Source organism: Canis aureus, chromosome 15 (genome assembly GCF_053574225.1).
Source record: "Canis aureus isolate CA01 chromosome 15, VMU_Caureus_v.1.0, whole genome shotgun sequence".
In the NCBI taxonomy this organism is placed as follows: domain Eukaryota; kingdom Metazoa; phylum Chordata; class Mammalia; order Carnivora; family Canidae; genus Canis; species Canis aureus.
In genome coordinates, this window is record NC_135625.1 from 22,311,417 (window position 1) to 22,337,852 (window position 26,436).

At 43.1% G+C, this 26,436-nt stretch overlaps 1 protein-coding gene and 1 long non-coding RNA gene across 7 annotated transcripts in view; one reads left to right on the top strand and one right to left on the bottom strand.

Annotated features, from left to right (window-relative positions):
• The window catches only part of LOC144284361 (uncharacterized), a 125,539-nt gene extending 116,649 nt beyond the window's left edge, over positions 1–8,890 (top strand). For both annotated transcript variants that reach the window (XR_013352706.1, XR_013352705.1), the window contains 2 exons: positions 5,830–5,898; positions 6,135–8,890. This is a non-coding gene — a long non-coding RNA (uncharacterized LOC144284361). The remainder of the gene's footprint in view (positions 1–5,829; positions 5,899–6,134) is intronic.
• The window catches only part of FAT1 (FAT atypical cadherin 1), a 127,204-nt gene continuing 101,365 nt past the window's right edge, over positions 598–26,436 (bottom strand). For 2 of the 5 annotated variants that reach the window (XM_077848807.1, XM_077848809.1), the window contains exons 12-28: positions 24,616–24,769; positions 23,536–23,778; positions 22,305–22,694; positions 20,646–20,860; positions 20,256–20,393; positions 18,191–18,334; positions 17,366–17,563; positions 15,966–16,767; positions 15,683–15,814; positions 13,853–14,010; positions 12,774–13,236; positions 10,935–11,088; positions 10,664–10,774; positions 8,482–9,113; positions 7,639–7,776; positions 2,943–2,978; positions 598–2,041 (exon numbers count right to left, since the gene is read on the bottom strand). In XM_077848807.1, coding sequence (XP_077704933.1) covers positions 1,413–2,041; positions 2,943–2,978; positions 7,639–7,776; positions 8,482–9,113; positions 10,664–10,774; positions 10,935–11,088; positions 12,774–13,236; positions 13,853–14,010; positions 15,683–15,814; positions 15,966–16,767; positions 17,366–17,563; positions 18,191–18,334; positions 20,256–20,393; positions 20,646–20,860; positions 22,305–22,694; positions 23,536–23,778; positions 24,616–24,769 — 4,737 coding nt within the window. In that variant the 3' untranslated portion in view covers positions 598–1,412. Of the gene's footprint in view, positions 2,042–2,942; positions 2,979–5,298; positions 5,359–7,157; positions 7,211–7,638; positions 7,777–8,481; positions 9,114–10,663; positions 10,775–10,934; positions 11,089–12,773; positions 13,237–13,852; positions 14,011–15,682; positions 15,815–15,965; positions 16,768–17,365; positions 17,564–18,190; positions 18,335–20,255; positions 20,394–20,645; positions 20,861–22,304; positions 22,695–23,535; positions 23,779–24,615; positions 24,770–26,436 lie in introns of those variants that run through there. The other 3 variants (XR_013352704.1, XM_077848811.1, XM_077848810.1) reach the window with 3 other exon arrangements.

Sequence of the window (26,436 nt, forward strand, 5' to 3'; positions counted from 1 at the left end):
TCATTATACGTCTTTAAGCTCTGATGGTTAAACTCTGTATATAGGATCATTTGCTAAAACAAAGAAAACAGTATCTTTCTGCAGTTCTAAGAACGCTTGATTCTTTGTCCCACATCTCACAGTGGCTGGCACATAATAGATAATAATTATCTGTCGGATGGATGGATTTTGTGGTTTAAGTACACAAGGAAAATAGCTTCTCGATGTCCCATTAAATCATACACAAGCAGGATTGTGTTCTTTGATTACAGAAGATGAAATGCTATATACTTTGTTTTCGATAGAAGTCATATGTGAAGACCACTGAAACCTTTAAATGATAGCCAATCAATAGTGAAAAAATGTAGAAAGGAAAACTTTCTTGGACTTTTAGTTGGAAAACATAAAAGAGCGCGGGGTTAGATTTATACCTGTCGTTCTGAGCAGGGTCAGGTAGCCACGTACTGCCACCTAGTGGCGACATCTGTAAGTACCGCCTGGTGTGGCCACTGGACCTTTCACATTGAAGGCCACAAAAAGCTGAATGTCTCTACATCCATCCAGAACTGAATCCTGAAGAGTCTAAATACAGAGGAAAAACAGGCAGTAAAGCTAAAGTATTTTATTAATAATTTATTGTCAGTAAGAAAGACTGGCTAATGGTAGTTTTTCAGTAAAAACCTTTACAAGACCATTGCATCACAAATATACAGACACTATAAAAACTGTGTCATGATGGTTTTGGTTCTAAACAGGTATGCAGAAGGTCCCCGTTACACTTTCCAGTAATGAAAAATGCTTATAATTCTAAAATACACCCACTTATTTAAGACATGTCCATGTGGAAGATCTTTCCTCACCCTATGTACAGCTAGAAACGAAGGACTATATTGAAATGTCTTAATGAAATGTCACACTTCAAGGGAAGAGGACATATAATGAAACCCTGGTTATATTAAAATATCAGGGTGCTAGGTAATGACACTAACACCACCAAAATTCGGTCCAAAACAAATGCACAAAATATCTTGAAAATCTAGTTAAAACTATGGGAAAAAAAAAATCAAATCTGTACATAGAATTTACAAAAAAAAAAAAAAAAGGGAAAATTAAAATAATCAAATCTATATAAATACATGAATCATGCTAACAAGATGACAGACTGATTTTCGTTTCATTACTTGAACAGACAAATGTCAATGCAAAAAGATGTTCCGAAGTGGCACAGCCAAAGTAAATATCATCCAATTACAGTAGGTTCAGACACTGGAAATGGCTAACTCGTCAAGAGGTGCGTGATTCAGTGCAGCCATGCCTGTTTTAGCTCACCAAAAAAAGCGCATAAGCACTGCTGCAGAGAACGATGCGAAGATCATTTCTATAATAATCTCCAGGTTCGATAAGGTCCAGGCACTTTGGGGGGAGTCTGAGCATCAGACCTGCGTGTGTTGCTGCGCCTCTAGTGGAGGGACCGTCACCTCTTCAAAGTGACCATCATCTCCACTCTCGTAGTCACTCATCATGACCTCAGACTCCACTTCACAGCACGCCGACACATCCGAGCAGGAAGCCGTGGAGGCGTACACAGACATGGGCATGTTTTCTACAGTAGGGGCTTCAAAGTTTCTCGGATACCCTGGAGGGTAGGGGGCATAGGGTTCTCTACACGTACTGTTCTCACCACTGCCTGTTTTTTGAGGTTCAGACATATCGACGGGATAGAAATTGGGTAGATACTGATTCAAGTTGAACCTCTGCCGGTTTCTCGATGAAGAACCCAGACTACCTGCGGCGGGCATGTCTCTAGGAGGGTGTATGGACTCGAACTGTTCGCTGAATTCTGGGGGTAAGGGGGGTAGTTCGTCAGGCACGGGGAAGTCTTCCGGTGGTGGTGGAAAGTCACTCTCGATGTCGTAACCTCCAGGGTAATAGTCTGTATCGATGGCATTTGGATCTGCTGAGTACAGGGGGGTCTGTTCATCAATAACCTCGTAATTGGGGAATTCTTGGATATCTGGCAGAGGAACACTTGGCATCCAATCCGACGTATCCCAGTGATACCCTTGGTAGAAAAGAGAACAGATTTCATTGTCTTTCTTCCCGAAAGAGGCAGAAGAGCTCAAAGTAACACACAGAAGTGCACAGGCATCCACGGGTTCATTCACATGGAGGCCTCTGGCCATCGCCCTGAGGGCCTCCCCACTAGCCACGTTTTGACAAGCTCTTTGAACTAGGCTCTATTTCAAAATGTGGACTTACAGTTCCACGTAACTACCTAACATTTAAGGAGACAAGTCTGAGGAGAAGCAGTGTGCTAGCATCTCAATGACATGCACTTGCCTACAAGCGATTCCAATCAGCCTTCCAGCTTCTCTCTGCCATTCAGAACCCCCTGCTCTATAAGAAGGCTGCTGGTTCGGGCTCAGGACACAATGAAGGAGTCTGGTCCGTTAAAAAGACACTTAATGCAACTATTTAAAATAATAAAAGTAATCTTGCACATGCTGACATTTTAAAAAATTCCCTTATAGGCATGTTTATACTAAAAACTGTATTTAAAAAGCTACGAATGGCATTAATATTGGTAGGTAACAAAGCATGCCTCCAAACCAAGCAAAATGCAATCAAACACTGAAAAACAGAACACAATTTTTGATAGATTACAACAATCAGTTTTTGTTACTTTTACGAGGACAAAGGATAACTTCCAACTATATTAAAAAAAAAAAAAACCCTCCCACTATGGGGATGGCTCCTCCTTTCCCTCCGCCCCCACCCCGGGATTACGACAGACAGGTGGGGCGACATGTGTTTAGAAGGCAGCGCACACACAGCTCTGCACTTAGTTACTGCGGCATCCACAGAGCACACAAGTGAAGCAAGTCAGCCCTGGGGTCAAATCTTTACCAACTTTTTTTTTTTTTTTAGTGAGTATCAATGAACAACTGGCATGCATAAGTCACCTCTTGATTTGCTGAGGTCAGGAGCAGCCAAAGACTCTTTTGGTGGCAGAGTAGAAAGAAAAGAAAACATTTACAATTAAACCAGAAAGATGGCTGAAAAGGCAATCAAGATCATTGCATAACACAACGCGAACTGTTTATCCAGCCCCATCGGCCATGGGCCTGCGTCTAAACCATCACCTACGGAAGTTCCAAATGGCTGAGAAATGCACGTAGCACAAATGAAATGGGACGTGGGAGGAGAAGGAGAAAGAGGGATGATGAACTTTGCCAGGAAACTCAAACATGAGTTTACTTTCTTTTCTTTTGTTCCTGGCCATCTGAACCTGAAAGCACATCATCTGGTTAGGAGTCATTAAAGTCTATAGGCTCTAATCAAATGTAAATTGATAAGGGACTTACAGGGCATCTTCGTTGATAATGAGCAATATTATGACACGATCCAAATACATCTAACGCTACATGAGACTCATACTTTAGCACATTTCAGCCCTCGGATGTACGTTACATTCACACAAAGTCACCAACTCAGGGACTCGTGAATGCCTAGAAGAAACCCTCCCCAAATTTTGCCTGCTCTGAATGGGACTTGATGTTCCCATGGCTCCCCTCTCTCTGGAAGGAACATGGGCTGCGCTTATTCCCGTCCCCACCCCAGATCTGCAAGGCCACTCGCTCCTTCAGAAGTTCCACTTCCTACACAGAACTCCAGCACCAGGGCCGCCACAGGGAGATGGAAATGCCATGTGAGGCAGGGCCACGCGGCCCCCGGGCAGGCTGCTTACCCTGGCTAAGCTACAGGTTCTTATCTCTGAAAGGGGAGTGGAAATCCCTTTATTTATTTATTTATTTATTTATTATTTATTTATTTATTTATTTATTTATTTATTTATTTATTATTTATTTATTTATTTATTTATTTTGAAATCCCTTTATTAGGAGGATTAAATCAGAGAATGTAGGTCAAGCCCAAACTCTTAGCTCTTGTCATGATTCTTATTCCTGGAAAGTAGTAATCGTGGTCCAAATATGGTCACTTAAGTGCTTTTCGGAACAAAACCAATGCCTTCCACGCATTCTACAATGTTTTCGAAAACCCACGTAGTGAAGAAATTTGGAAAAGAGAGGATCTGACTGATGGTTCTCTTTTAGGAATTTGAAGCTAAAACTGTAATGACCTCAGTGGCTCTAAAAAATGAGTAAGCCGGTATTTAGTCAATGTCTACCTATTGAAATGTTTTTAAAGTCTACTGAAAATGTAGTTTCTTTTTCAAGAGAGGACTGACAACCTTTGTTACTCTATGTGAACTCGAGTCTTAAAATTCAAGCCAGTATTTTCAACTTTAAATTCAATTTCTATTATTTTTCAATGAAGGAGATTCCAGGAAATAACGGTTTTATGTTCTGCTTTTTAAAATCTCATCCCTAATTTAAGATACAACTAAAATCCACTAGACAGAGTAGAGATTACTTTCTGATTCACCAAGACGCAGTACCTGTTCCTAAGAAGGTGGGCGTGTGACTCCCTGGTACCACTGCCTGGCCCATCCTGTCCCGAAACCAACTCAACTTAATCCTGAAAACATACATGTCCTCCCAAAGAGAGGATCCCTTACGCTTTCTGTAATCCTGAGGGTGTATACCTGCAGTTCTCAAGGTATGAGCCTGACACCAGTAACTTGTCAGGAAGGTAAATCAGGCTTTTAAACAAGCCCTCCTGGCGAGGTGATTTACGGTTTAAAAGCTACCAGGCTGTGCGATTTACATGTAATTACTCAAAACTTCAAGACATTAATAAAGGGCTGATTTAATTTAAAGTAACTATAACTTTAGGTGTTGATCAATGCCCTTTCATACAATTTTGAACAGAGAGATAAAGCTTCGTATTAATTTTCACTAAACCATATAATGAAAGTAATTACTTTCTACCATTATCCTTGATCACAGGGAAAATCCAGAAGGGAAGAGTCGGTTTTAGGTAATTATAAAAACTGTATGTGAGTGTTATTCCTATGCAGAGAGTTAAAAAATTTTTTTTTTTTTAGCTAGGATGACTTCTAACCTTCTTAACACTGTGCCATGTAAAGGCAAGTTGTCAAGACCCCATGGGTCACCTCTGAGATCTACTTACATTCGCTACGTACTGTTGTTCACTTAACAAAGACGTAGCATACGTAAGAATATTTCTGCAATGTATCTGGATCTGGATTATGAATATACATACACACCTGCACAAAAGTACTCAACCCCCTCAAAACCACAGATCATTTTTTTAGACACCGAACAGGCAGAAGCACACTATTCTAGCGGCAGTCACGATAAACACAAACACACAGCACACGTATTGTGACTATACCTTCTTCATTCACCGTGTCAACGACAGCGTTGACAAGGTGTATTACAGTCACTATGGAAGCTTGTAAAAAGGTACAAAAGGAGTAAATTAGGAAAATCTTCAGTTAGAAAACAGTGCATTCAATAGGATTCTTTATATGATTATGCATGACCCCTATACTCTTGCTGTTACAGATCTTAGACATTTTCTAATCAAGATATATATATATACATATATATATAGTTATTAATCAAAGGAATAAATTACAGTATAATGTGGTTACTTTAAGAAATTTTTTAGCTCTAAGTTTTCTCACTTACGGATCTAGTCATGACAAAACAATCCTTATTTTAACATCTCATGGGCAAAAGACTTCACATTTAAACAGTAAAGTACTTGCTAAGCCAATTTTCTGGGTTTATTTAATGAATTTGCACGTTCCAAGAAAAATGGAGCGTTACATAATAAGATAAAATATGTAATATAAATACAAAAACTGGCTTTAATTCTGTTCTGTGTACTCCCACTCCAAATTTCTTATCTATTTTGCAGACGGGCTAACAGCTGGAGACCTAACATACCAGCAGAGAAATGCAGACTGTCTGCCTGGCTGTTTCCTAGGTAAACTCCCTTTTATTTGTGTACCAGATTGTTTTAAAGCCTTGACGCCAAGATAAACACGTGTGCGTGTGGTAGACAGCACAGCGGCCCTCTGAGATGTCCACATCTAATCCTGGGAGCCTGTGAATATGTTACCCCATCCCTGGCAAAGGGGCTTATTCTGCTGATGTGATGGAAGATCCTGAGGTGGGGAGATTTTCCTGAATGGTCCGTACGAACTCAATGTATTCACACAGGTCCTGGAGAGGGCAGAGATCCCTCCTAGGTGTGTGTGGGGAGCTACACATGCCGTAGGACTACAGAAGAATGGCCAGGAGAGGCAATGTTGTCTTTGCCAGAGGACGGCCTCTAGATGCTGGGAAAGGTAAGGGAGCAGATGCTCCTCTACAGCTGCCAGAAAGGCAGTAGTAGCCCTGCTAACACCTTCACGGGAGCCTACTGACCCGTGTTGGGCTTCCAAACTATAGAACTGCAGGATGATAAATTTATCTTGTTTTAAGGCACCACATTTGTGGTCATCTGTTACAGAAGCCTCAGAAAACTAAAATTCTTGTCCAGAATCTTAATACAGTCAATACAAACACTACTGGATAGGTTTTCTTTCTCACACTGTATTTTCTAGCAATTAACTTTCATAATGAATGTGACCACAGTTTAATGGTATTTAGGAGTAGTAAGAAGAATGGTGTTTCAGGGAAAGGAATTAGGAAAACACTGACGGGACTCTCGAATGTATCTATGAAGAGCATTTAGAAAACTGACATTAATGTTTTAAATTAAACTTAATGAAAGAATTCAATTCTGTTGGTTTAATAAGCTAGAGCTATGCTCATATACTCCGTCACTAAGTAATGTCCTGTTCTGACACCTAACATGCTTGAAATCAGAAGTGAAGGGAGTAAACTCATGGCCATCTTTAGTCTGGAAAAACACTGCAATATCTTATGAACTATACATTACTCTGGGTTTAGAAATAAGTAATGGTGGGTTATTTCTTTCAACCAAATATTTGAAATGTTTAAACACAATACATTTTTATGCAAAAAAAAAAAAATTAGTCAAACTTACTAATTCTGACCTTCAAAAATTTCCACTAAAAACTATTTTGTTATTGAATGTTGACAGTTTTCTCTACTGGTATGTGCTAACATGGCGAAGCTGCGCGTGAACGCACATTACCTAGGGAAATCAGAGAAACATAACTGGCATCAAAGATCCCATTGTCCAACTTTCTTCATTAGAAATATAATCCAACTTACTAGCAGGCTCTTAAACTGTGCTCTCAGTCAGTACGCTCTGATCCAAATGGGAGCTGGGGCCGCAGGGGAGTCAGGGGAAGAGACAAATAAAACCTTGTCATAGTGAAGGTGCTACCAGAGCTGAACATTTCCGACCAGCGCATCGCCTCCCGGGGTGCATGAGGATGGGGTTGGGGGTGGGGGATGACTGGGCTCAAGAAAGATACTGCAGGCATTTTTTTTAACCCCATAAAACCTCCAGAACATTTACTGTTGTGGAAAGAATAATCAGAAAAGATAGATTTTCTTCCCTATTTCTGACAAGTTGCTGCAGTTCAAATACCTATCCCATAAGAACACTTAAGTATTTTCCCAAGCAGATGTTCATGCAAGTTGTACAAGATGCTGTGGACTGGTGGTCCCCAGTGGGACGTGAACACAGTCTGGCACATCTACCGCGTTCCGCACACGGCACGACGCCAGCAGCGCAGCGCTTACTCACCATTGTCATCGCACGACTCCGACTGGAAGGAGCTGAGGGACTGCACCTCCGACAGGCTTTCCCGGGCGCTGTAAGGATGGGAAGGCTTTTCCTCCAGAGGCTTCTTGGAGAGACAGGGATCGAGATCCACTACTTTAGCTAAAAGGAAGAGATGACAACGGTCAGCAGCATGAGGGCAGGGCCTCTGGTTTTGTTCACTGCTAGCACCAAAAGCAGCACCAAAACTGCCTGAGACTCGTTTACTAGAGAACAATGGAAAGATAAAAGGAGAAGCATCTGAAAAACAAAATAGAAACCTACAAACAGCAACTACTCTCAGGGATTCACAGTACAGACGTTGTCAATAAACCCACTTGTGGAGATCATTAGTATGGGGAATTAGAAGTTCCTAAGAACTACCTATAGCCATTTTTAAAGCATCAAAAGACATGTTGGGCCACTACTAAAAATATGACTTCTGCCCATATTCTTTTAAAAAAATCCTAATTTCTTTGGCATAAAAAGCCCCCAAACTCCTAGCTGAGAAGCCATATCCACTACAACAATGAAAGGAGTGTAGTCCTGTTCATATTAATATTCAGGAGAGACCCATCCCCTGCTTAGTGTTACATCACAGCCACAGCACTCAGCCAGGGCAGGTTTTTCACATCACACCAAAGGGCCCTGGGCTTGGAGCCTACTGACCCCTGCCAGAGTCCCAGCACTGGACTGGGACCACTGGAGCCTATTCAACCCTGGCAGAGTCCCAGCACTGCATTGGGACCATTGGAAGCTCAAGCAGAATGTATAAGGGCACCGTTGGGCTCGGTGACATTTTACTCAGAGGCAAAGAGCCGGTCTTACTGTCATAGTCGAAGTCCCAGCTGGGCTTCTGGATGGAGTCGCTGTCCGAAGGGGAGTTGGAAGGGGGCGGGGGAGGCAGGTTCGGGGCCACGCTGCAGACGGCCACGGCCTTGCGGTGTCCGTGCCCAGACTCGGGGTTGAAGGTGCTGAATTCCGGGTGCTCTGGGATGGCAGATCCTTCGAAGGAATTGCGGTCCAGGTTGTTCCTGGAGTCGCTTGGAATGCTTGGAGTGTAGGAGATGGGACGGACGGGCACCTGGGGGGGGATGTCGGAGTAAATGTTCTTGTTGAGCTTTGAATCGAAATACGGTCTCTGCAGGAAGGCGGTGGCGGGGCCCAAGTGCTTGTCCTCAGGTGTAGCCTGCTGCTGCTTCTTCCGACTCCTCATCTTGCGGCAGAGGACAAACACCATCACCAGCAAAAATATCCCCACGATGAAGACGAGAATGCCTATGCCTTCGCCCAGCCCGATGTTCCACGGGGTCGACACGTACTGATTGGGCGCGGCGTCCTCACAGTGTCGGCCCCTGTAGTCCTGGCTGCAGTTGCAGTGGTAGGAGCCGTGCGTGTTCTCACACAGCGCCCCGTTGCGGCAGGGGCTGGCGGCACACTCGTCGACGTCACTCTGACACCTGCCAAGAATGAGGACAGGCGCTGGCCATGCGGGTCCCCATAGGTCAGCGCCCAAGGACGAACCCCAAACAACACATGGGACCACTGGAAACCCACTACCAAAGACGATAATAATTACAACAAGTGGGGGGGGGGGGAACCACCTTTCGTGGAGTACATTAATCACATGAGTCTAAACTTGGTACATCTGGGAGATAAACATTATGGCAAGCCATACTGAACTTTTCTGGGATATCACAGATGAGCAAACCAAATTCACAGGCTAAGTATGCAGTTTGTTTCTGATTCTCTTTGTTTAGAATGTGCATTTTTTTAAAGACTTTATTTATTTGAGAGAGAGGGAGAGGCAGAATGCAAGACAGAGCACAAGTGGGGAGGAGAAGGAAAAGCAGACTCCCGGCTGCACAGGGAGCCGGACGTGGGGCTCAATCCCAGGACCCCGAGATCATGACCTGAGCCAAAGGCAGATGTTTAACCGACTGAGCCACCCAGGCGCCCCAAGAACCTGCATTTTGATACACAGTATGGTGGAAACACTTCTGATAGGCTAGCTTCAATTTCTAAGAAAATGTTCCTGTTTGGAAATAGGACACTTCTGTAAAAACATGTGAAAGGCTAGAAAACTGTTCCATTTTAAAACGTTTTTCCTGCTAAAAGCCTCCCACAGCCCCTCCTCACCTGTCAAACATTTGCAGGCCACCCCATCCCCTCTGCCTTTCCATATGGGTGCCCGACGCTTTCCAGAGCCTCCCTCCTTTAATAAAACGTATCTACTGACCTTCCCCCATACCAACTGCCACTGGAAGTCTAAGACCCCTCTGTCAAATATATTTAGTATTAACTGACTGGAATTAGGAAAGTCAGCTTATGAACTAAGACCACATGACTGATGGCAAAATTGAAGACTCTGACCACCGCTGAAGCAAAAGCCATGCAGATACCTGCACGCAGCTCACACTCAGAGCCTTCACGCAAGACTGACAGTGAACGCTTCAGTGAGGCACGAGGCACTTACAAATAACATGCACGGAGTAACTTTTTTAAACTGAACTAGTGAAAAGCCATCTGGGAGCTAAAAAAAAAAACCTGCCTCTCTCAGTGGGCCAGCAAGCACCTCTGTGCCTCATTTTCCTCCTCTAGAAAACAACCATCACCTCTTAGCATTATGCCAGGGATTATAAAAGAGGCCAAGAGTTGAAAAGGGTTGCTAAATGGCTACGTAAATGTTCGTTACAGCGTATTATGGAGAGGTCATTGTCATCCTGCCTCAAAAGACAGGTGACAACTCCATGTGCGTCTGCCTTAATAAACATGTACTGCCTGTTTATAAGTTTCATCTCTGAATTAGAGATAGGTATTTTCAAGCCCTATATTGTATTTACTGCTCAGTACTTTAAAGAGTGAAAGGATAAATTCTACAAGGACCTAAGGGTGGGGAACATAAAATTCTAAAGCCATGTCACCCAAATTAATAAAGTTCGGTTGCATCTGTGAATTGATGGGACACGAAAGCGAGGTGCAAATACAAATTTTGGATGAAGCCACTTACCTTTCTCCCCTGAAACCCGAATCACACTGACAGACAGCACCATCCAAACTATCAAAACACGTTCCACCATTTTTACAGGGCTCATCTTTGCAGTATGGGCTCAGCTGGCACCTGGAGGAGGAGAAGGAAATATGCATTAGCCTCACACTTTGAATGCAAATAAATACCGCACGACAGAGAACAAGTAGATGTAATCCTATATATGTAAAAACAGTAGGCACTTTCAGAACTTTCATTCTGTCATTTTGACAATTAAGAGAACCACACCCACCTCTGACCGGTATATAATCCTCGGCATTGGCACACAAAGTCTCCGTTGTCCACGATGCAGGTGCCACCATAAAGGCATGGGTTGGAGGAGCAGGGGTTGACACTCAGCTCACAGTACGTCCCTATGAACAAGGCACTGCATTTGCAGTAATAACCTGCATGAGCAAAAGGGAATAAAAAAGTCCAATCATTCAATAATGCAAGAAATGTATCTTAGTATATTGGTTTTTACTTTTAAAAGAAGCCTTAGGGGGTGCCTGGGTGGCTCAGTTGGTTAAGCATCTGCCTTAGGCTCAGATCGTGATGCCAGGGTCCTGGGATCAAGCCCCACATTGGGTTCTCTGCTCAGCAGGGAATCTGCTTCTCCCCTGACCCCCCAGCTTGTGCTCAGTCTCAAATAAAATGAGAGAGAGAGAGAGAGAGAAGTCTTAATTCTCTGAGACCCGTAGAAGTTAGTAAGATTCCTATTCCCTCTGGATAAAATATTGTCTGAATCAATAAGATAGAACTCCCACTGTTGGTATAACCAAAACACAACGAGCTGCAGAAAGAACTCCTAATTAGCTTTAGTTAGTCATAATTTATGTGAGGTTACTGGGCCAAGCTGAGAGAGCAGGGAAAAACAGTCCTTTATTTGAGTGACCTTGCAGACTGACAACACTTACTACTGAACAGCCTAATTTATTTGCAGCTCACACACTTTTGAAGGCTGAAATCATAATGTAAAAAGCCCTCGGAAGACCACGAGCAACCATCAAGGAAAAGGGATTATCATATTTGTCCAAAGGAGCATAAAGAATGTCAGACTCTTGCAAAGACTGTGACATGGGACAGAGCATGGGGTAGACCTTTTCCCAGTGTCTGTCTTTGGGGAAAATGGCAGGACTGCGCTTCCATGCTCTCTCTGAAGTTGGGCACGGCTGTCCAAGTTTCTTTCTTTGGCCAACGACATGACCCTGTGAGCTAGAAACTCGACAAGCCAGTATGTGGCTGTCACATCCCCGTCCTCCTCATGGTAGCTTCCTTTAGCCTCATCCCTGAGGGAGTCAAGGAGGACAGCATCCTTGCTGGCCCACCTTGGACATGTGATATGAGCACAGTACAACTTCCATGCAGAGTATTACTGTGGGGATAACCTGTCCTGTTCTTTGCATGCAATATCACAAATACTTCCCAAAGAAAGATAAGAAAAAGCCGAATCCTTTGAAATCCCTCTGATGTGCTATTCTCATTTTGCTCTATTTATCAGGTAGCATGACTGTCCTTTCCTAACACCTATTACTGGTATGGGAACAAACGGGGCCAGGTTACAAAAAACGAGAACTCTCCTATGCTAAGGCTTCAAGGATAGGACTGGAGACACCTCAGGAGGGTTCAAGGCATTCTGGAAAACCATATGGCATTTATAGCAAGACCAGCAGCCCCTAGGTGTGAGCCAGCAGATCAAAGCAGGCACCAAGAAGGACTAAATGTACAATTCTGAGTCCCACTGGGCCAACGTCTACGTGGTTGGAAGGATGTGCAAAAATGATTAAGGACCAAGAAGCAGAGTTGCCTGTGGATTGCCCATGGTTCCCGGTGCGGAATGACAAGTGTCTGGACATAAATCCTCTCAAAGCACCTGCCGTGTGTCTACAGAAGCTCGGCAGGTGAAAACCTGCCCCCTCCAGCCTGGCTGCGGGGAAGCATCCTGAGTCAAGCCCTGCCCTGGGACCCCTCAATTCCAATACTGACCAAAGTATCTGACACCATCTGGCTGCGAAGGAGAAAACGAAAAGACCTGAAGAACTTCACGTGTCTAGCCACAAAACGCTTTGAAGATGACTAACACGAAGCCTACCTCCTGTAGGTGATGGATGGCAGATGCCTCCGTTCTGGCAAGGGCTGCTGGAGCAGTCTTCCGTAGCTGTTAGCAAGCACCCAGGAGAGACGTCCACCCATTCTTCAACGTGAGCATAGCTTCTTGGTTTGTTATTTAAGGGGAGCTCCTGCCCATTCAAATAAATGGAGTCCATACAGCCCCTGAAACCGTTACCGACTTGGGCGCTTCTTCCATGCCTTGTGCCTTGCTGACGGATATGGCCACCGAAAAACACATGGTTGTCCAGGTTTAGGGTTTTCAGAGTCCCAGGGGCTGTGCCTGATGCAGTGTGGACCTGGTCCAGAACCAGCCTAGCGTAGTTTCCGTTCACTTCCAGAGACACTGCATGCCACAGCCCATCATTGACCTGAATGCTCTGAACGGACACAATTCCGGGGCCGCTTCCACAGTCAAATTTGTACTGTAGCCTTCCGTTATGAATCTGTGATAACAACAATTACCATTCACATTACTCTCTCAGAACCTTCTGTTCTGAACTCTGATCACACATCTAAAGGAGAGGTAGGTTTATAGCGGCTGAAGGAGAGGCCGTGCGTTTAGGCACCACAGCACGCATGCTCATCTGATCACTGCACACAGCCTGACAAAAGTGCCAGATGCACATCCAAAAAGCATCATGGGATTCACCAACCATTAACTGTTAACTGAAAAACCACCAAAAATATATCATCAGGTACAATCAAAAGTGAATCATGAATTGAAAAAAAAAAAAAAAAAAAAGATCATTACCACTTACAAGCACTTGTGAATGCTTTCTATAAACTCCCTATAACATTAATTAATAAGCTGGAATACCAATTTTTAGTTTGAATGTTAATGTCACATGACCTAAAAACATGAGGAACAGAAGTCAATTTCTATGCTACTGCAGAGAAAAAAGAGCTCTTTAACCCAAAAGTCTTAAACTTAGAGAGGTACCAAGGAGCTATTTAAAATGTGGAATAAAACCATTTCCCTTAATTTTTTTTTCAAAAATGGACAATGTGAATATAAAATGGTATTTTGTGTTTTAAAAGTCTTCAAGTACAAAAATATACCTCCAAGATGCTGTAGTCGGTCCCACGTGCGTACATCACAACTGCATGCGCCGAGTAGGTTCTGAGCCTCATGGTCAGTTTCATCTCCAATTTGTTTTCATTTTCCATTAGACGGTATTTCACAAAGCTGTTTCCGGTAAATGTTACAGATGAACTCCCTGTGAATCACAAAGAAGAAAACATAAATCAGAACCAAGTTGAAGTATATCTGTAAAAGTGAGATTTTCCCCCAACACTGACGCACATTTTTATTTAAGGTTACAACATATGAAATCCAATTCAATGGAAAATGTCTATTTGCTTCAATAAAAAGGATAGCATAACTGGATTTCCTTTTGGAAGAAAATTAGACTCCTATATCAAAGAGAAATGAATTCTAAAACAACAAAATACCTAAATATAAAAATGTTCAATACAAAATGAGAAGACAATTGAGAAAAATATTTACACAGTTTCAGGTGGTTTGGGGAAACCTTTCAAGGAAGATATAATCCCCAGTCTCCAAAAATGTTGAAAATAGTACCACTCTCCAGAGGTGGAAATGGTATGTAAAGTTATACAGAACTGACAAAAATTAAATTTCAAAATGACGAGATACTGTAAACTAATCAAAACATCAGTACTACACAGACAGTGGGATGGAGATAATGTTCACGCTCACAGAACACACGGAATGTTCTACATACTGAAGACAAGAAACAGACAAATAACCCCGACAAGCAAGCAAAGATACAAACAGGCCAATCCAAGAGAGGGAATGCTAGCAGGAATAAATAAGACTTTCACAAGAAGCTGGTGAAATGCAAACTAAAGTAACTAGATAGCATTTCATGCCTGCTGGATGGGGGAATTTGTTTTTTAATTGAAAGCCGTACATTGGCAAGAGAATGGGGAGTGAGACAACCACACACGACCACAAGAAGGGAACTGGTGTAACTTTGTGGGGAAACTAACATAATGGTGTATTTAAAAATGTAGTTAATCTGATGCTATAAATCCTAGTTTAGAAATAAATTATACTATAAAGGCACCAATAAGACTATTATGTATAAAAAGTACTTTAAAAAAAAAATTGAGGGCAGCCCCAGTGGCTCAGCAGTTTAGCACTGCCTTCAGCCCAGAGCATGATCCTGGAGACCCGGGATCGAGTCCCGCATCGGGCTCCCTGCACAGAGCCTGCTTCTCCTTCTGCCTGTGTCTCTGCCTCTCTGTCTCTCATGAAAAAATAAAATAGAATCTTTAAAAAAAATAAAAAATAAAAAATTGAAGTATAACTAACAATGTTGTATGAGTTTCAGGAGTACCACACTACAATTCAACAACTCTGTCCATTCCCGAGCGCCTCACCGTGATTAACTGTAGACAAGGATTCATTTTTAACACAAGCAAGCATCTTTACAAGCTCAAGCTCTATAAGCAAGGAACATGTCAAATAAACTAAGGTACAGCCACACTCAAAAGCATGAGGCTTCCGTGCGTGGATGTGGGAAGAGGCCCACAACATACAGTAAGCCACAGTAAAAGCAAGCAGACTATGTGAGATGTGGTAACTTTTTGAAGAATGTGAGAAAAAAAGCACACCAAATGTGTACATATGGGACCACATGTTGCTATGAGCACGATCAGAGAAGAAGAGCCTCCCTGGTAACTCGGGGGTGTTATTACATGTAAGAGGAAGGAAAAGTTACTACGGCTCCTCAATCATTTGTATGCTTGACCTGTAAGGAATACACTTTACAGTACCTGTCAACCCCAATAAAGAAAACGATGGCAAGAAACACTGAAAGCGACTTTTAGAAATAGAAGCATGCTTCCTTACTGAACTCTTACCTGGGCACTGACCGAACCGGCCCCCCAGGCAGACGCAGGTGTATCTGTCCTCTCCGGGTTCAGTGATGCACTCAGATCCCTCTGGGCATGGACTGTCTTCACATCCGTGATGGACAAGGGGGCATCTTCCCTCTGTTTAAAAAAAAAAAAAAAAAGAGAAGGGGGCGGAAACTAATTAACAGAAATTTCAAGAAAATGATCATTATTTCGTTCCTGTGTAGCCTTTAGAGGCTGTCCATGAAATGATCTGTGCCACCTACTATCGGATACTCAGGTGTGTTACCTGTGCAGAGACACACAGCTGTTCTGTGGTGGCGCGGAGTCACGAAACTCAGTCTGGCCGTGCTATGCGTGGACATAACGTTTTCATCCACGGTTACCTTCTCGTCACAGAATTTCCATGGGCAATCCAGTCCTGCACACAGCTTCTGGAATACATCCAAGATCCTAACACCAATGATTTCCTCAATGTCGGTCACGGAAGAATTAATCTTGTGCAGGAGCTGCTTTGTTGAAACGTGGGCACCACCTGATTTCTCTACAAAGAGTAAGACATCCAGATGTGGATGAGGTTCAGAGGGCTGCAAACTAACAATCTGAATGTCGTTCCTCCTTGCACCCAAGATGTTCCGTAAGGCTCGCTGGAAGTTGCGCCAGTAGTCGCCAACAAACTCCTCCGGAGTGAGATTGGCAAAGCGGATGGCAATGGTGTGGTTCAGCATCTCCTGTGTTATCTGTCGGATGTGCACTGTGATGTCCGCCACCGTTGTAAACTTCCCATCGGTGACGCTGACGTTGAGAAGGTACTGCCCTATATCTAGTTTTTTGTGTGCTATCAGCTTGCCCCCTGTGCTGGAAACAGAGAAGAGCTTGTCCATCTGGGGATCGAGACTGTAGCTTAAAGTGTCATACACGTCTTGGTCTGTTGCATGAATCTTCCCAATGACACCCCCTGAGTATTCCTCTCCAAAAGCAGTAATGAAAATTTCTAGTGGTAAGATTGCGGGTGGGTAGATGCTCTCCTCAATGACCTTAATGTCAATATAGGTCAGAGATGACAACTGAGGCTTTCCATTATCCGCCACCTAGGAGGAAATGAAACAAAACAAGCTTTGTCTATGTCATTGTTTACAACTTCCTTATTTTTAAAAGATTTATTTTATTTTGTTTCTTTGTTCATGAGAGACATAGAGAGGCAGAGACACAGGTAGAGGGAGAAACAGGCTCCCTGTGGGGAGCCCAATAATATGGGACTCGATCCCAGGAGCCTGGGATCACGACTGGAGCCGAAGGTGGACACTCAACCACTGAGCCACCGGGCATCCCTGTTTACAACTTCTTAATAAAAATATATTTACATTATTCACACTTTAAAAAATGACCAATTAGTACTTATTTCTCCATTTCTTATTTCCTAGCAAGGAAAAGGATAAATACTTCCTCGTGGCCCTTTTGCTAATTCATAAGGAAGGTCAGCTCCACCAATGTGTATGATCAAGTAACCCAATGAATAAATCAGACCCCTCAGAGTGCCCTGGGATAAAAAAGGTATGGCAAACAAACAAACAAGACAGTTCTATTCATTTGGTTTTCTCATGAAAGTAAGCTATTCATATACAAGAAGACAGCGGCCAAAGGATGCTCCTCCAGGAATCCGCAATAACATCACAAGGACTTCCGTACCTTAACATGCAGTAGGTAACGATCTTTCATTTTCCTCTTTATGATCCCTGATGTCAGGAGGACCCCCTGCTGGTTAACTTCAAATGCTCCATCGTCATTCCCACTCACAATGGTGAAAAAGAAAGGTGGGCCATTATGGGAGGAGTCCTTGTCAGTCACGATCAGCTGCAGTACACTGAAGCCCACAGGCTTATTTTCCTGGAGGGTCAAAAAAAACAAAACAAAAAACCCACGATCTTCAACAAAACTAATGCTATATGGTAGCAGACACAGGCAAGTATTCTAGAACATGAAGTATACTGAAAACAAGGCCTAGTTGCTGTTCCATTTAGCAGGAAGAGAGAGAAGAGGAGCTGCTGGTGATGGTGGTGGTGTTGGTGGCGGCAAAGAGAAAGAGGTGAAGGGAAATGGAGAAGAGAAAGGGGTGGAGGGAAAGGTAGGGGTTCGGAGACCAGAGGGGAAGCAACATATAAGAAAGGATGCATGCGGAGCAGAAGCGCAAGAAAGATGGAGTAGGAGCAGGGGAGACGAGGGAGGAGGTGAATTAGATACTCTGATGCCTCTCAAATACAGGACAGCAGGAAATAAGATTAAGGATCAAGCTAGTGAGAATCTTAAAAACCAAAGCACAAAAAGAGAAAAGCTTGGCTGTTATCTTGAAAATGCTCAACTCTTAGTATTGATGGACTAATTTTATTTACTCTTCTCATTTTCCTAAAAAGTAATCTTTGGAAAAGATAAGTATTTCAAATGAACTGAGGCCAACAGAAGAACTCGTTTCAAAAGGGATGTGTTGGAGGAACACCGTCAGCACCCCAAGATTACCTGGATAATCACACTGTAGTTTCCCTTGGAGAAGACGGGAGCATTGTCGTTGACGTCCGACACGTCGATGTTCACGGTGGTTGTGTTGACCCTGGGCGGACTGCCGTTATCAGACGCCTGAACTGTGAGTGTGTAACCTGAAATCTTTTCGGACACAAGACAGAGAGAACACATGTCCACCTCACAAGGCCCAAGAACAGGCCCGGAAGGGCAGATCTGAGTACCTGTCCTCACTTGCTCTACCTCGCACGTGGGCAACTCCCCAACCTACCAACAAGCACACCGCAAGTACCTACAGAATGGGACGTATTCGCTCAACAGGAAAAGTTAGCGATGGTGGTTAGATTCCCTGATGCCTCTTGAAACATACTCATTCCATTAAAGCTTTCTAACTTTAAAACCGATTAACGGAAGTTATAAAAGAGATAATATAATGAGAAAAGTGTTGGCAGAGCTCAAAGGCTGTTGCTTTTGCAGTAACAGGGTTGGCAAGTTTCTCTAAGACCCAAAGAGGACTGTGAGCCAAAAGCTGAGGGAAGATGCTTTCCACCCCCGAGGGCTTACTCATCTTCAACACCAGACACTCCGGATCAGCCTCCCCCATCACTCAAAGTAGCCAACTGTCTAAACCCCTCGGGACGGTTCTTCGTGACCCCCTATACAAAGGCCGTGGCATCGAGTGAGGCGCATTCTGTCCTAGGGTAGTTAAGCTTCCCCTGTTAAGCTCCCTCCTCCAGCAGGAGAGTTGGAAGAAGCCAGAAAGCCGGCTCAATCCCAGAGTATGTTCTGCAGAGTAAGCCCTGCAAGACGCTCCAACAGGCAAGGGCAATGCCTGGGATGCACGACACACCATCGCGCTAGACGTCCGCGCGCTGAAGGCACGGACAAACACGTCAGTCACCAACACTACGTGCTCTTCGGCCAGCAGTGCAGCAACTGCTAGCCTAACAGCGGTGGCTCCCTAAGCCTCCTGCAAAGTCCCTGCTCAAAAGTAACAGGTCACAACAGGAATGAAGGAACTGAGACTTGAGCTCATCACCGTCTCCCCAATTCCTCTGGTCTTAGCTTTACCTGTAACTGTTCTGGAACGACACTCTATCATCACCAATGTCCTTTCAATTCACTTCCAGACTTGGGACCTCTCCAGGCAGCTCCCTGTGCGTGGGCAGAGGTGTGGAGGTGCAGCCCGGCTTCCCTCAGTTGCTCACATTTACCTCACTGCCCCACTGCCTCCAGAATCCTCTCCAGAGGCCTGTGCCATTATCTGTAGTTCCAGCTTTTAGGTTTCTGGAGTAAAATCTCCAAATACTGGCTGAAAGCTTTTCCTTACACGTGCCACTGTCTGCCACCAACCGCCCCACGGAAGAGCAGAGGCCGGGCCTCTCCCAGGGCCAGCTCCCAGCCTCACGCGGCCGGCCCCCTGGATCGGGGGTGCCCAGCCACAGCCCACGGGCACTACGGCCTCCTCCCTTCAGGCCAGGCCCCTGCAGCCCCCAGTCTGGGCCTGGCGCAGGTCTGCCCTCCTCGCATGGGGACCCACCCTCGGACGGTGACAGCCAGGCCCGCAAATACTCGGTACCGCCCCGCTGCCTGCAGCGTCCAGTCCGAGCCTCTGATCTGCCCCCAGCCCCCCTTTCTTGGTAGGACTCCTCTACTCCAGTGGAGCCTAAAGGGATCACCTAAATGTACAGCGTGTCCTCCTTTCTCCACGCAGTTCCTCACAGGGACTCGCCTTCTCTCAGCGACTACAGTTTTCTGAGTCTCTGACATTACTGAAAACCCAGCAACTGACTCCATGAAGCTCCCCCAACACTGGAGCCAACACAAGTTTCTCCCTAATATAAACTTTTACTCCAAACTCCTACCAGTCTGAAACACGTCTGACATTCCTGAGATTTTCATACTGGAAATGCTTTCCAACTGTGCCTTGTTTGTCAGGGCCCGAACAAGGCTGGTTCCTACCCTTCTCCTACTTCCCATCGTGTCACAGAGGGGGGCACGCAAGGAACATCTCTATCCTGGTTTGGTAATCAGTAAACAATTTAAGCCACACTTTTGCACGTACCATTTCCCGGTCTAGAAGCTTGGTCACTTTCACTTCTCCCTTGGCAGGGTCAATCGTAAATGGACTTCCCTGGTTGCCATCTATGATTGAATAGCGGATGCGGCTGTTGGAGGGCCCATCAGTATCATCAGCCATGACCTAGGAAACATCACACTGCTCCTCAGGAGACAGCTAAGGAAGGGACTGGCGTCTAAGCCAATCTCTGCTATCAACAGCTAGCTATTACAAGGCAATCATTTACCACAGAGTCACTCATCGACTGGGAGAACAGATGACATTTCACAACTGCCAATTATTTTCTAGTAAGGCCACAACAAAAACTGGATCGATCCTCCTGAAATTTCTTGCAAAGTCCCAAAAGAAGAACATGGCAGGGGAGAAAATACACACCGTGATGACCGACTGCTCGAGAAGGGCATCCTCGCTGATCACTGCCGTGTAGGTGTCTTGGCTGAACACGGGGGAGTTGTCATTGATATCGGTGACGTTGATGTTCACAGTTGCCACATCACTCAGGGAAGGCGTACCTCCGTCAGTGGCTTCTACAGTCAGGTAATATTCATGAGAGCTTTCATAATCCAGAGTCTCAATGATAAATATGGCCCCTGTAAGAGAAAAGCCAAATGATGTCCGGGACTTTCAAATGCCACCACTTCCTCCCACTGTGCTGGAAACACACTGCTAAACAAACCATTTCTGCTTCAGAAGTTTACTTATCCTCTATGTATGTTTTCTAACTTCTTAATTCAGCAATTACAAATCAGGAAGTTGCGAATCCCTGGGTCTTATTCATGTCTCTGTGATATTTAAATGGCTCTCCCAGTCAACGCTACATCTCACATCCCACCATAAAAATGATTTTATTTCTTCTCCCTTTTAAACCACAGTTTACTACAGATGTCACTCTATTAACCTAAAAAGGAAAACATAAGAATTCTATTCTTTGGCCTTTCTTTTCCTTTTCTGTTTTCCTTTTATAGAAATGTACATCTCTTTTTTTCTATCTCCAGAGTAACTACTTACATCTTGTCATTAAAAACAGAATCCCTGGGACGCCTGGGTGTCTCAGTGGTTGAGCATCTGCCTTCGACTCAGGTCATGACCCCAGGTCCTGGGATCGAATCCTGCAACAGGCTCCCTATAGGGAGCCTGCTTCTCCCTCTGCCTATGTCTCTGCCTCTCTCTCTCTCTGTGTGACTATCATAAATAAATAAAAATTAAAAAAATAAAACAAAAAATAAATTAAAAAAAACACGAAAAACAATCCTTTTCTTTTTTTTTTTTTGGTCAGAATCCTTTTTTGATTTAATAATTTCCTAAGCATCCTTCCTTATAGCTCATCCTACAAAGGAGCCCTAAAAAATAATAATTCTTTGATTATTTATGCATTAAAAGTACATTTTAAAGTAGTATCATCACACACCTACTCTTCATCTGGAATGGTCACACACAAATACGGTTTGAATGAAGTGACTTTTTACAACGTTTGAAGACTTCTAGCTCTTTTAGACCACAGGTCAACAAGACAGTGAAAGTGTTTACGCAGCAGGAGTCAATAGCTCCTAGGACTCTTGACCTTGTCAATAGTCATTCAGTGTGGTTAAAAGTACTTCGGCTATTCTATCTAACGAGCATAATGAAGACGTCAATTTTAATGAGTTATCAGATGCCTCCTATAGCAACTAAGATCAAAGAGGTCGAAACTACGGTTTGGCTTAAGAAGCTACCTTCACATGGCTTCAATATGGGAGAGAACAAGGGGCCACTACACAAGATCCTCTACAATCTTCTACTCTTTATCTTTACTAATTTACTACATCTGACATCTTGACTGAATTACTTGTGTGCGATACTTCAATTTTCCACTTAAAAGTTCTAAACCACTTTGAATCCCACTTAAACCATCAACACAAAGAAAACCTGAGTTTTATCTTTTTAGGGTATCTAACTGCTGATTTATGATCTGCCGCTTTGTATCACATAGAGTGCTGAGCCATCCAGCCTTTGGAGCAGAATAAAGGGCTTCCTCTCATTTACAGGGTAGGTTACCTGTTTTAGAATCTATGCTGAATTTTCCATGTTCATTTCCACTTATTATTGAGTAGGTGATTTCTGCATTTGCTTCAATATCCCGACTGGCTGCGTACACTTGAAGAACTTCTGTTCCGATGAGAATGTCCTCAGACACGGTGGCACCATATTCACGGTATTCAAACACGGGTGGGTTGTCGTTGATATCCAAAACTGACACAACAAGAGTGCCAGTTGCTGTCAACCTCCTTGGGAGACCTTGATCTACAGCTTTCAAAGTAAGGGTGTACACTGCCTGCAGTTCTCTATCCAAGGGCTTTTCTAATTGAATGATTCCAGATAGTTCATTAATGGAGAACTGCCCATCAGCAGAGTTAATCAGTGAGTAGGAGATCTTCCGATTCAGTCCTGGTAACACATGACAGACATCACATCAGATTGTTTGATTTCAAGGAATTTAAACAATTAAAAAAAAAAAAAACACATAGTGTGTTTTAAAAGGGAAAATGCTAACACATGTTCCTAGACATTCTTAGGACTATGATCTTTAAAAAGCAAACGTTTCCATTAACAATTGACTAATTTAAATATAACTTCATCATTATCTGGCTTTTTAAGACTGTGTTCTACAGGAATGTCTGCTATAATACCCAGCAGCTCTTTTACAATAAAGTCTATTATTTAGCATCAGTGTCAAAGATCTGAGAAGTAACATTTTTGTTAGTGCTCTAATTCTTCAGTACTAGTAGGACTTAAGAAATTATTTTTATTCTCTGCTACAGAAATGTTAGAAACATGTATCCTAGAGCATTATACTCTCCATAAAAATTGCGAAAGGTCTGTAAAACTCTAATAATGTAACATCACTTCTGTTCTATTTCCACATTAAAATTTCTACATCACTAAATCGTTGATTCACAAAATAACACTTCACTTAATTAATTCAAATGGATATGAAGATCAGTTAATAGAGTCACTAACCATAATTTTAGGGATACCACAGATGTCTTACAATTGTTAAGTACATCGGGCACAATTTTGAAACTTCAGATATTCATTAAAAATGTAGACTTTTTTAATGAATTCATGATTCTAAAGAGTTCATTCTGCTTTTAATGCTGAGGAATTGAATAATACAAGTTATTCGATATGCCTAACATAAGATGAGCTAAAGAGACTGAACTTGGGATGTGTTTTGGCCCAGATGTCCCTATGATCTTAGAGCATGGCTTAAAGGCAAGAGCATCACCTAGACACCCTGCGTCAGCATCTGTGGCCTGCACTCTGGTCAGCGGCGTCCCGGGCTCTGTGTTCTCGAACACGGTGATGGTGTATGGGTCGGCGGAGAATTCAGGGGCATTATCGTTCACGTCTTCTACCGTGAGCACGATATTTGCTTCACAGAATCTGCCCCCTCCATCTGTGGCCTTGACAAGAAGGTTATACACTTCTTGCTCCTCACGATCAAGAGGGGCTAATGTTTTCAGTTCACCTAAGAACAAACCAAAAATAAATGAATTTACCTGAAATTTAAGATGTGAACTGCAAATGCACCTCCTGTGTCTTCTCCTTTCCTCTTACAGTGACAGAGTTTTGAAGGCACCGTTTTATCAGTGACAGGAGTCAACAGCTGCAGGAACCCAGAGAGATCCAGGTTTCCAGACCCTGCTGGGTGCTGACTCTTCAACATCATAAAGACTTTGAGGCTAGGACCTCTCAGGTTATATATAATGTCAAAGAAACACACACACTCTCCCAAAAAGCGCTACCTAACTTGCCAAATTTAAAACATTTTTAAATTGACTCATAGCCTCATATGTTCACAATTAGTTCTGGGGGTGGAGCTGCGAAAAAACTGTTACTTGGACTCCCAACTTTAATAAGACACCAAATTATAAGAGGGAAAGCAATCTTAAAGATTTAAATACAAATAGAATACCATTAATAGAATACCATTAATCATTTTAGAGTATGCTAAATTATTAATGCATGCCCATGAATTCAAGAAAACAAACTATATACAAAATGGATGAAGCAGAAAGTTTGAGATATTCTTAAATTTCTGAATTACTTTTTAAAAAAGAAGATATTAATCTAAATTTTAAATCCTTGGTTCAAGTGGGTGATACTGTTAATTTTTTTTTTTGTCTCACCCCACATTTTACACACAAAGCTGCTGTGATTTCTAAAAGATGGCAATTTTGTAATATCAGAGTAAATTTTACAGGAACAAAATGTAATTTCAAATTTCACACGTGACCTAAAACCACCCACATATATGAGATGACTTTGTTGAAACAGTTAATTTTGCCCCAAGTCCCATTTTTACCTGTGTCTGGATTTAGTTTGAATTTTTCTGCACCTGGACCAAACAATGTGTAAGTAATTTCTGCGTTGGAGCGGATGTCTGCATCTGTAGCGGACACCTGCATGATCAGCTTCCCAGGAAAGGCATCTTCTGGAATCGTGTCTGAGTATAAAGTCTACAAAGATTTTAAGCAATATTGTAAACATAAGACATTAAGGGTTAAAATGACTGCCAAGGGAATAAGAGGAAAAAAAAAATCATTTAACTTCTGTCACAGAAAACATGGGAAATGACAAAATTCAAAATCCACGGAGCTGTTTCTCTTATGTTAAACACATTTAAAACAAAAATATAAGAAATGAAATAGATTTAATAAGAAATATGATTTTATAAGAAAACAGTTTTTCTTAAACACATTTAAAACAAAAAGGAGTCATGAAACAGTAACAACTCCTCTGTATCCCTGGAACAGTCTAACTTGACATTTAACTACAGAATTCTGAATACTTGAGTATCTGAGTTGGTTTCATGTTTACCTTAAATTCTTGTAAGTAGTATTCCATAGTTAACCAAAAATTAGGAGAGTAAATGCCTGTTACATCATGTCTACTTCATTTCGATACAGGAAATTTATTATTTGCGATCTTTCCTAACACATGACCAGATAATTGCAGTTGAGAGATCTTCAGGTCACGGGAGAAATCAAAGAATCCCCAAGGCCCCCCGGGGTGGGGGCAAGTGATGCTGGGACCAGGGCTCTTCTGCTACCCTTCCCTCCCCATCTGACCGAACTCAAACATGATAAATGGCTATTTCCAGTTCCAACTAATTAGAAATTCATGCCATAAACCAAAACATAAGACAAACAGGTTAAGATTTTGTTGACTTTTTAACACGAGCTCAAACATGATAAATGGCTATTTCCAGTTCCAACTAATTAGAAATTCATGCCATAAACCAAAACATAAGACAAACAGGTTAAGATTTTGTTGACTTTTTAACACGAGCTCAAATTTGAGGTAAACTACATTTTATGGCTCATGAAACGGGATATTTTGCAATACCGATGATTTCAAATGATCTAATGTTCTACTTTTATTATTCCCAAAGATGACAAGGCATTATATCCAAGTAATATGCCAAGTGTTAAACACACACACACACATTTATTTTCTCTAAGACACACACAGCCAGCATCCTCCTCCCTCTCCCCACCACCACCCACCCACACGAAATACTACTGCCAAAAAAGTCTCCATGTGGGTTGGAGTGAACACCTCATCCCTCTGGAGCTCCCCCTTCCCTCCTGATTGTGCTGTATCCCCGGAGCACGGCTCTGTCCCCTCCACAGCTGCGACTCTGCCCCCATCCTCCCCCCCTTTTTTAAGGCCATTTAGTGCCTCACTCTCCCCAGCCCTCCCCTCATCTTCCACCCTTCTTTCCTTGGAATCTCCTCTTCCTTCACGGGCCAAAGCTATATACTTATGAACACACACCCTCCCCGAAGTCAGGCTTCCATCTACATCAGGATCCCGAGCCCACTGCCTCCAAAGCCCATCTTGAGCCTCCAAGTTCTGTTTCACATCTCCATCATCCGCTTAGCAGCCACACCTGTACTTGCTGTCCCGCCTCCTAAAACTACCCCCACCCCTCATGGAGGAAAGGAAATACCCCTATGTACTCTTTGTCCCTTTTTTGTTATTAGCCTCTCACGCAGACTCCACTGTCAGGGATCCATGCAAACTGCCAGTTTATGGATCTGTCCCTAATCTCCACCTGCATCCCTGCCGTCTCTACAAGTCTACAAAACCTGGAATGTCCCATTACCTTATAATTAAGGAG